At 45.4% G+C, this 10817-nt stretch overlaps 1 protein-coding gene across 1 annotated transcript; it reads right to left on the bottom strand.

Annotated features, from left to right (window-relative positions):
• Positions 1–242: 242 nt before the first annotated feature.
• LOC138189444 (uncharacterized) lies at positions 243–4760 on the bottom strand. Its single transcript, XM_069131493.1, has 4 exons — positions 4667–4760; positions 1545–2754; positions 407–1253; positions 243–257 (listed from the first exon to the last, which is right to left on the bottom strand). Exons 1-4 carry the CDS (start codon positions 4758–4760, stop codon positions 243–245), a joined length of 2166 nt encoding a protein of 721 aa, XP_068987594.1.
• Positions 4761–10817: the final 6057 nt, after the last annotated feature.

Genomic DNA, 10817 nt, shown 5'->3' with positions numbered 1-10817 from the left:
GATCCGAGTCTACGGGGTTCCGCGAAAAGAAGTCGGCGTGAGCCATTCGTTTGCCTTCCCGATACATAATGTCGAAGGTGAAAGTTTGCAGGTAGGCCCACCATCTGTAAACCCTGTCACTTAAATGTACCTTATTACTGGATGCCTTTAGGGAGTTGCAATCAGTGACAACGAGGAATTCTCGTCCGTGTAGGTAATGACGGAAATGTTTGACGGCGTTTACAACCGCCAACGTCTCCAGTTCATAGGAATGGTATCTGGATTCCGCGGGGCTAGTCTTTTTACTGTAATATTCTACTACTCTATTTTGACCTTCGACCTTATGCATCAAAATGGCCCCATATCCTTCAGAACTAGCGTCGGTATGTAGTTCTATCGGGTAGTTGGGGTCGAATATCATTAACACCGGTGCTTCGGTCAGGACGGAAATTACCTTTTGCCTTATTTTTTCATGTTTATCCGTCCAAGCTATGCTTTTGTTACCGGAAGTAAGCGCGTACAAGGGTTTCATTATCTGTGAGAATTTAGGGACGAATTTTCGGAAGTAAGTGGCTAGACCTATGAATTGTCTGAGCTGTGTGACGGTCGTTGGCGCAGGTAAAGAGCTCAAGGCGTGTATTTTACCCGGGTTGGGGCGAACTTCTCCGTCACGGATTACATACCCCAAATAAAGTACCGAGGTCGTTAGGAAAGAACATTTTGAAAAGTTGAAAGAGAATCCTTCTTTTACGAGGGTATCCAATACGGTGTTCAATCTTTCTAGGGCTTGATCTATCGAGTCGGCAATAATTAGAACGTCATCCAAGTAGACAACAACGTATGAATACGCAAGGTCGCCTAAGGCGTTGAGAATGGCCCTCTGAAAAACGGAAGGTGCATTTTTCAATCCGAACGGCATGGTTAGGTACTCGTACTGTCCGTCGGGGGTAACGAACGCCGTATACTCCGTCGAATTAGGATGAATAGGAATCTGATGAAACCCGCTGGCCATGTCTAAGCTAATGAAGTATCTCGCCTTTTGCAATCTCGCGATCTGATCCGCGATGAGGGGTAGGGGATACCGATCCGCGACCGTGTTTTTGTTTAGCGCTCGAAAATCTACACACAGTCTATCTGAGCCGTCCTTTTTCTTCACGAGTATCATGGGGCTCGCGAACGGCGAACTACTGGGTCTTATGATTTTTGCCTCGATTAACTCGCTGATTCTCTCTCGCACTGTTCTTCGTTCTTCCTCGCTGAGTCTGTAGGGACTTCTTTGTACGGTGATGTTGGGATCAATTAATCAAATCTCTAACTGGCCCGTATTTACGCGAGTACGCGGGAAGCCCGTAATAAATGACTCTTTAAAATTTTGGAGAATAGAAATCAATCGGCTCTTATCATTACCACATACTTCGGTGTCTACTTTATTAAAGTCAATCCCATTTTCGACGGTTTTATGGCAAGCATTGACTGTCTTCGTTTTGCGGATATCGAGGCCGTTGGGCGTAATAATTACATCGAATCCTTGGCTTACTATCTCGCGACCAATCATAATATCGTACTTTAAATGACTATCGTCAAGGACGTGGAAAGCTATCTCCAATGTAAAATCGCTAATACGTACGACGGACAAAATCTGGGACGTACTTTTAACGCAGGCATTTCCGATTCCGTGCATTGCTATTACATCTGTCGTTCTCTTACCGGAAAATTTCGAGGCTACAGATTCTTTAACTAATGAGCACTCGGCTCCGGAATCGAAGTAAAACGGAAACGACTCACCCAGATGACTCAAACTACCAACTGGCGGCTTCATCACACAGACGTCGACTCGGAGTTTGTTCTTGGGGCTGGATTTTCCGTCTTGTTGTTGCGGACAGTTTGGTGCGATATGGCCCTCCGCCTTACACTTGAAGCAAACCACCTGGGGCGATGTTGCCGGTTGTCTTCCTTCCGGGCGTTGCGTATTTCCTCGCTGTTCTCTCTGCATCCTACGGCGGCACTCAGCTATTCTGTGTCCTTGTTTACCACAGTAGAGGCACTTCACGTGGTGGGCCGACAGCTTGCGTCTTTTGGCTTCGGGTTCCGCCGGTGGATTTCTTGACGAAAATGTCGGCTGATCGTTGTAAGGGAGAATCCTCATTTCATCATGAAATTGGTCCTCCGTCCTGATATTATTCGCGAGCGTTAGTCGCTGAAAGCGTTGATCTTGTGAACTCAGTATATAAAGGGCGAGGGCGTTGATCACTTCGGGCATCGTTAGATCTTGCAACTTCATCTGCAGCATGGAGCGGAGGCGACTACCGTACGCTCCCGGAGATTCAGTCTCCGACGGTCGTTCTCTGGATATCCTTATTAACGCCGAAGCGGCTGTCTCTCTGCCACCAAAACGCGAGAGAAATTGTTCCTTAAGCGTTGGCCAGGTAAGCTTTCCACCGCGCACCACTTGCGAAAGCCAATGCGCAGCAGAACCCTTTAGGGCGCGATTTAGAGCGGAAAGTAACGCACTATCTTGCATCGGGTGGTCTTTCAAAATCAGATCAGCATGCGCGCACCACGCAGATGGATCGGCGCCTGTGCCTTCGGGGTCAAAACGTGGTAACGTTGCATTCTTAGATTCCGCACTCGGTCTTTGCTCCCCCGGTTTGTGCGCTAGCGTCTGAATTAACTCGCGCATAAGGGCCATTTGCTCTTGTAGCGCTTTAAACGGTTCTGATCCCACTTCTGATGTCGGAGTAGCGTTGGGGTCAGGATTGTGGGTGTTTGGTGAGTCTTCATTGAAATTAGCCATCGTTGCGATATAATAAAGACACAGTTTATTAGCACAGGCACGGATGATACAAGTTTAACAATCGACTGTGGTGATTAGGCACCCGCGATACTAGTAACAATGGTCTCGGGTTCGATAACGAAACCGCGGTCAGAGGGATGATGGTTGAACGTGTTCGCGAAGTCTAAGTCCGCACAATAATTCGTAAGAACGTTACTTCCTTCAGTTGACGAGATCGCGTGAAAGAATGACTTTTCCGTCCCGATGATGCCACAGAGGAAAACTATATCGGGGTGTGTCTAAGGGCACGAGATCATCGGATTCGTCGAGGATAGTCTTCGTTCCGGGAGTAAGGGAAATTGGCGTTGCTGCTAATTGATCAATTTCCATATCGGTGGTTGGAAAAGATGCTAGCCGCCCTCGAGGGAAAGTTGCTAGTGGGAGACGCCGTTCGTTGAAAGAAATAGATCTCCCCTATCTTCCCGTAGTTGGGACAAAGACTGTTTATCTGTTCGAAGGACTTTAGGTAACTAGATATTAGTGTTTATAACGGCCCTCGGGCTAGCTGGTCACGTACTGTGGAGAGACATCGACATCTGGCAATCATCTTTCTCGAAGAATAGGAACTGCGTGTGTCCACGGGACAGAGACCGTTGGAATGTTTACTGTCGTGTGTCGCCAGAGATATTTCTTTTAAGGAGAGCTATAGAATTACTTCATACCTTTGTTAGACAAAACGTTCATCCCTTGACCGCGGGCACGTTGGCGACCGACTGTCGCCTCGAGCCCAAGCTCACTATCACAAATCTCGGACAATTACAATTAGGTTGAATAACTACAATTGTTTAATTACAGCTATAGTAGGCTCTAGGTTACAATGTTGCGGGATTATCCAGCATTCCAGAGGCTCCGGTGTGCTTTCCTCTCCGACATATATATATATATATATATATATATATATATATATATATATATATATATATATATATATATATATATATATATATATATATATATATATATATATATATGTCGGAGATGAAAGGAAAGCCGAAGCCGTTCCTTGGAAATTTCGGGAACATCTTCTAGTAGTCTAGCCCGGATTTTATCATAGCTGTAATTGTTCGAGATTTGTGATATCAAGATTGGGTTCGAGGCGACAATTGGTCGCCGAACGTAGTCACGCTCACGGGATGGATGTTTTATCTAACGGAGGTCTGGAGTGGTTGAATGTGTTCTCCGAGAAATGTGGTTGTGGCGGCATGCGACCTCGAGAGCGGGCCTAGCCACGTGTGATGTTGCCTCGGAGGTGCCGATGCAATGGGACATACATTGTATTAGTAATCAAAACTCCAGGCAGAAACTGCCTAGCAACGGCGTTTGGAACTTTCTCGATGCTTCCAACGAGTGTGCCTAGCAACGGCGTTTGGAACCTTCTCGATGCTTCCAAACGGGTATAGAAAACAAAATGCAATCGTACAGGGAGAAAAATCTCCACGAGACTGGCATTCGTCTTATGACTGCTTTAGAGAGGGACACGTCGTGTTTCTGTGCTTAAGATCAGTCTACGCTTAGTAAGGAGTCATCCCGTTGATCGTGGATTCGTTTGAACTCAAATTATTGTTTATAACGATTATTAACTTATTGTTTGTAAACCATATTATTCATTGAACTTACTATCCGTTAAACGTATTATTCATTAGCTTTATTATCTGTTAGACTTACTAACCGTTCAACTTATTATCCACTAACTTTATTATTTGCTTAATTTATTATTCGTTCAATATATTTTTCGCTAACTTCATTATTTGTTAAGTTTATTATTCTCTAGACTTATTATTTGTTAATCTTTGTAATAGACTTATGTATACGTGAAAATATAATCTTAGTTGTGTTAAACAATGGATAACTCACGTGAAGAATTGCCACGCGCCCAAAATTCCAATCTCACCCCGACATCAGAAGTGGGATCAGTGCCGATTATGCCAATGCAAGAACGTGCGGCCATCGTGCGCGAGTTAAGTCAGACGCTGGCGCCGAAGTCAAGTGTGGAACCTAAGAACATCGTGCTACCACGTTTTAACCCCGCGATCGCGGGCGCCGATCCAGCCGCATGGTGCTCGACTGTGGACCTGCTTATGAAGGGTAATCCTCTGCAAGACAGTGCACTAGTTTCTGTTTTAAATAGTGCTCTAGAGGGTCGTGCAGCGCATTGGCTCACGCAGGTAGTGACCGGCGAAGGGCTTACCTGGCCAACGTTTAGGAAACTTTTCGTTACACGTTTTGGTAGCAAAGATACGGCAACCTCGACGCTAATGAAGACGCTCAGGGAACCATCACAAGAGGACGAAAACATGGCTGCGTACGCCATCCGTCTCCGTTCCCTGCTGGAGACGAAGTGGCAAAATGCCACTACGGCTGAAGTAATCAACGCTACCGTTCTTTGTCACCTGAGCTCACGGGATCAGCGCATCGAAGAGATAGCAGCTATGAAAGATATCAAGACCAAGGACCAATTTTTAGACGAAATGAGAGCTACTGCTTTCGCGAAGAGGCCCGTATTTTCGACGAGCGACACCTCCACGGGCCCTGAAACCAAAAGACACAAGCCGTCGGCCCACCACGTGAAGTGCCTCTACTGTGGTAAACACGGACACAGAATAGCGGAGTGCCGCAGTAGGATACAGAAAGAGCAGCGAGGAAATACACAACGCCCGGAAGGAAGACGACCGGCAACATCGCCCCAGGTGGTTTGCTTCAAGTGTAAGGCGGAGGGCCATATCGCACCTGATTGTCCGCTACTGCAGCACAGAAAACCCGGCTCCAAGAACGAACGACGAGTCGACTCCTGCATGGTGGAGTCTCCAGCTGGTAGTTTAAGTCATCTGGGTGAGTCGTACCCATTTTGTTTCGATTCCGGAGCCGAATGCTCGTTGATTAAAAAATCTATATCTTCGAAATTTTCTGGCAAAACAAACGACTGATGTAGTAGTAATGCGAGGTATAGGAAATACTTGTGTTAACAGTACATTTCAGATCTTGTCCACTGTATGTATTAACGGTTTTACACTGGAGATGACTTTTCATGTCCTTGCCGATAGCTACTTAAAATACGATATCATGATTGGTCGTGAAATTTTGAGCCAAGGTTTTGACGTGAATATTACACGAAATAGCGTCGATATTTGCAAGACAAAAATGGTTAACGCCTGTAGCATAGTCGCGGAAGATGCGGTCAACATTAACGAGATCAACACTGATGTAGTTGGTAACGACAAAGATCGATTGATCTCTGTTCTCGAAAAATTCAAAGAGTCATTTATTACGGGTTTCCCGCGGACGCGTGTGAGTACGGGCCAGTTAGAAATTCGGTTGATTGACCCTAATGTCACCGTACAGAGAAGTCCTTACAGACTTAGCGGGGAAGAGCGGAGAATAGTGCGCGAACGGATAAGTGAACTGATTAGGGCAAAAATTGTAAAACCTAGTAATTCGCCGTTCGCGAGCCCCATGTTACTCGTGAAGAAGAAGGACGGATCGGACAGATTGCGCGTAGATTTCCGGGCGCTAAATAAAAACACGGTCGCGGATCGGTATCCCTTACCCCTTATTGCTGATCAAATCGTGAGATTGCAGAGTGCGAGATACTTCATTAGCTTGGACATGGCCAGTGGATTCCATCAGATCCCTATTCACCCTAATTCCACTGAATATACAGCGTTCGTCACCCCCGACGGTCAGTACGAATATGTAACGATGCCGTTTGGGTTGAAAAATGCACCAGCCGTTTTCCAGAGAGCCATTTTCAAAGCCTTAGGCGACCTTGCTTATTCATATGTCGTAGTTTACTTGGATGACGTCTTAATTATCGCTGACTCGGTAGATCAAGCCCTAGAACGATTGAACATCGTATTAGATACCCTTATAAAAGCCGAACTACATCCCATACCTAAGACCAGCATACCTTGGCACACGGTTCACATGGACATCACGGGAAAACTAAGTGGTAAAAGCGACTCGAAGGAATATGTCGTTGTGCTGGTCAACGCCTTCACCAAGTTCGTATATTTGCACCATACCCGTAAGATAGACTCCCTAAATACCATTAAAGCGCTTAAGTCCGCTATATTTTTATTCGGTAACCCCTGCCGGGTAATAGCGGACCAGGGGAGATGCTTTACGGGTAAAGATTTCCAAAGTTTCTGTCAAGATAGGCACATTAAACTCCACTTAATAGCAACCGGTGCTAGTAGGGCCAATGGACAAGTAGAGCGTACTATGAGCACCCTAAAAAATATGTTTTCGACGGTAGAAACGACCGGGCGAACGTGGCAAGACGCGATTGGCGAGATACAGTTAGCCTTGAATTGCACCACCAATCGTGTAACTAAATCAAGTCCTCTGGAGTTATTAATTGGCAAGGCAGCAAGGCCCTACGGTTTAACGTTGTCTGATAGTGTCGAGGAAAAGGAAGTAGACATCTCCAGTGTAAGACAACAGGCGATACGGAACATGGAGACTTGCGCTAGCTATGATAAAGACAGGTTCGACAAAACGAAAGCCAAGATAGTTAGGTTTAACCTTGGTGACTTTGTGTTACGAAAAAATGAGGAAAGGAACCAAACGAAGTTGGACCCGAAATTCAGGGGTCCATTCGTGATAGCAGAGATTTTGGAAGGGGACCGATATACATTAAAGACCTTAGACGGTAAACGGACATACAAGGACAGACATGACAAACTAAGAAAAATGCCAAATAGTTGCGTTCCTGATGAGTTGGACGTCTGCGACGATGACAGCGATGGCGATAATAACCATGCGAGTACACGGACCTCAGAGGATCATTAATACCACGTCGTGGTCGTACACCCAGTGTGGTGCTCTGCGCGTTCGTAATGCGTCCACTGTGACCCTCTGCGCCTTAGTAATACACCCAGTGTGGTGCTGTGCGCGTTCGTAATACGTCCAGTGAGATGCTCTGCGCGTTCGTAATACGTCCACTGTGACCCTCTGCGCCTTAGTAATACACCCAGTGTGGTGCTGTGCGCGTTCGTAATACGTCCAGTGAGATGCTCTGCGCGTTCGTAATACGTCCACTGTGACCCTCTGCGCCTTAGTAATACACCCAGTGTGGTGCTGTGCGCGTTCGTAATACGTCCAGTGAGATGCTCTGCGCGTTCGTAATACGCCCACTGTGACTCTCTGCGCGTTCGTAATACGTCCACTGTGACTCTCTGCGCGTTCGTAATACGTCCACTGTGACTCTCTGCGCGTTCGTAATATGTCCACTGTGACTCTCTGCGCGTTCGTAATACGTCCACTGTGACCCTCTGCGCTTTAGTAATACACCCAGTGTGGTGCTCTGCGCGTTCGTAAGACGTCCAGTGAGATGTTCTGCGCTTTTGTAATATGTCCAGTGAGATGTTCTGCGCTTTCGTAATACGCCCAATGTGGTAACACGATCCAACAATCTGAGATTCACCCGTGTGCGGAATCGAAAATGATCTGTCGTGTCGTTGCGGTCTGACTGGTGACTCACAGAATGCAACTAGCACTTCGAAATACAAACTATGACACTACCAATTTGAGTTCTCTTTCATTTCTTTGTTTGTTAAACCTTCGAACGGAATCTTGCTGTCAAACTGGACCCTTGACTTATTTGGAACATTTAACTGAATGGTAGATAATATTAGTTACAACGAGTCTAATGTTAAAAAAAAAAAACTCTGTATTTTAGCTACACACGAGGACGTGTGACAGTCAGAATGGCCGTGTCGGAGATGAAAGGAAAGCCGAAGCCGTTCCTTGGAAATTTTGGGAACATCTTCTAGTAGTCTAGCCCGGATTTTATCATAGCTGTAATTGTTCGAGATTTGTGATATCAAGATTGGGTTCGAGGCGACAATTGGTCGCCGAACGTAGTCACGGTCACGGGATGGATGTTTTATCTAACGGAGGTCTGGAGTGGTTGAATGTGTTCTCCGAGAAATGTGGTTGTGGCGGCATGCGACCTCGAGAGCGGGCCTAGCCACGTGTGATGTTGCCTCGGAGGTGCCGATGCAATGGGACATACATTGTATTAGTAATCAAAACTCCAGGCAGAAACTGCCTAGCAACGGCGTTTGGAACTTTCTCGATGCTTCCAACGAGTGTGCCTAGCAACGGCGTTTGGAACCTTCTCGATGCTTCCAAACGGGTATAGAAAACAAAATGCAATCGTACAGGGAGAAAAATCTCCACGAGACTGGCATTCGTCTTATGACTGCTTTAGAGAGGGACACGTCGTGTTTCTGTGCTTAAGATCAGTCTACGCTTAGTAAGGAGTCATCCCGTTGATCGTGGATTCGTTTGAAGTCAAATTATTGTTTATAACGATTATTAACTTATTGTTTGTAAACCATATTATTCATTGAACTTACTATCCGTTAAACGTATTATTCATTAGCTTTATTATCTGTTAGACTTACTAACCGTTCAACTTATTATCCACTAACTTTATTATTTGCTTAATTTATTATTCGTTCAATATATTTTTCGCTAACTTCATTATTTGTTAAGTTTATTATTCTCTAGACTTATTATTTGTTAATCTTTGTAATAGACTTGTGTATACGTGAAAATATAATCTTAGTTGTGTTAAACAATGGATAGCTCACGTGAAGAATTGCCACGCGCCCAAAATTCCAATCTCACCCCGACATATATATATATATATATATATATATATATATATGTCGGAGTAGCGTTGGGGTCAGGATTGTGGGTGTTTGGTGAGTCTTCATTGAAATTAGCCATCGTTGCGATATAATAAAGACACAGTTTATTAGCACAGGCACGGATGATACAAGTTTAACAATCGACTGTGGTGATTAGGCACCCGCGATACTAGTAACAATGGTCTCGGGTTCGATAACGAAACCGCGGTCAGAGGGATGATGGTTGAACGTGTTCGCGAAGTCTAAGTCCGCACAATAATTCGTAAGAACGTTACTTCCTTCAGTTGACGAGATCGCGTGAAAGAATGACTTTTCCGTCCCGATGATGCCACAGAGGAAAACTATATCGGGGTGTGTCTAAGGGCACGAGATCATCGGATTCGTCGAGGATAGTCTTCGTTCCGGGAGTAAGGGAAATTGGCGTTGCTGCTAATTGGTCAATTTCCATATCGGTGGTTGGAAAAGATGCTAGCCGCCCTCGAGGGAAAGTTGCTAGTGGGAGACGCCGTTCGTTGAAAGAAATAGATCTCCCCTATCTTCCCGTAGTTGGGACAAAGACTGTTTATCTGTTCGAAGGACTTTAGGTAACTAGATATTAGTGTTTATAACGGCCCTCGGGCTAGCTGGTCACGTACTGTGGAGAGACATCGACATCTGGCAATCATCTTTCTCGAAGAATAGGAACTGCGTGTGGCCACGGGACAGAGACCGTTGGAATGTTTACTGTCGTGTGTCGCCAGAGATATTTCTTTTAAGGAGAGCTATAGAATTACTTCATACCTTTGTTAGACAAAACGTTCATCCCTTGACCGCGGGCACGTTGGCGACCGACTGTCGCCTCGAGCCCAAGCTCACTATCACAAATCTCGGACAATTACAATTAGGTTGAATAACTACAATTGTTTAATTACAGCTATAGTAGGCTCTAGGTTACAATGTTGCGGGATTATCCAGCATTCCAGAGGCTCCGGTGTTCTTTCCTCTCCGACACGGCCATCCTGACTATCACACGTCCTCGTGTGTAGCTAAAATATTGTATTTTTTTACATTAGACTCGACGTAGCTGATATTATTTACCATTCAATTACATGTTCCAAATAAGTCAAAGGTCCATTTCGGCAACGAGATTCTGTTCAGGGGTTTGACAAGCAAGGAAATGAAAGAGAACTAGAATTAGTGGCGTTATAATTTATATTCAAAGTGCTAGTTGCATTCCGTGAGTTATCAGTCAGACCGTAACGACACGACAGATCATTTTCGATTCCGTACACGGGTGAGTCTCAGATTGTTGGATCGTGTTACTACGTTGGGCGTATTACGAAGGCGCAGAGTGTCCCACCGGACGTATT

The sequence above is a fragment of the Bombus flavifrons genome, unplaced genomic scaffold (assembly GCF_040668555.2).
Source record: "Bombus flavifrons isolate JBK064 unplaced genomic scaffold, iyBomFlav1_principal scaffold0044, whole genome shotgun sequence".
Taxonomy (NCBI): Eukaryota; Metazoa; Arthropoda; class Insecta; order Hymenoptera; family Apidae; genus Bombus; species Bombus flavifrons.
Note: the sequence above shows the minus strand (reverse complement) of the source record. Positions and strands in the feature narration are given on the sequence as shown.

What these genes read in the sequence shown, in the direction of transcription:
- LOC138189444 (XM_069131493.1), bottom strand. Translation starts at nt 4,760, where the DNA reads ATGGCCGCACGTTCTTGCATTGGCATAATCGGCACTGATCCCACTTCT. An exon ending in GGCGCGTGGCAATTCTTCAC is followed by an intron (nt 2,755 to 4,666) that starts GTGAGTTATCCA and finishes ATTTCAATGAAG; the next exon opens with ACTCACCAAACACCCACAAT. An exon ending in CTTGACGATAGTCATTTAAA is followed by an intron (nt 1,254 to 1,544) that starts GTACGATATTAT and finishes CACCGTACAAAG; the next exon opens with AAGTCCCTACAGACTCAGCG.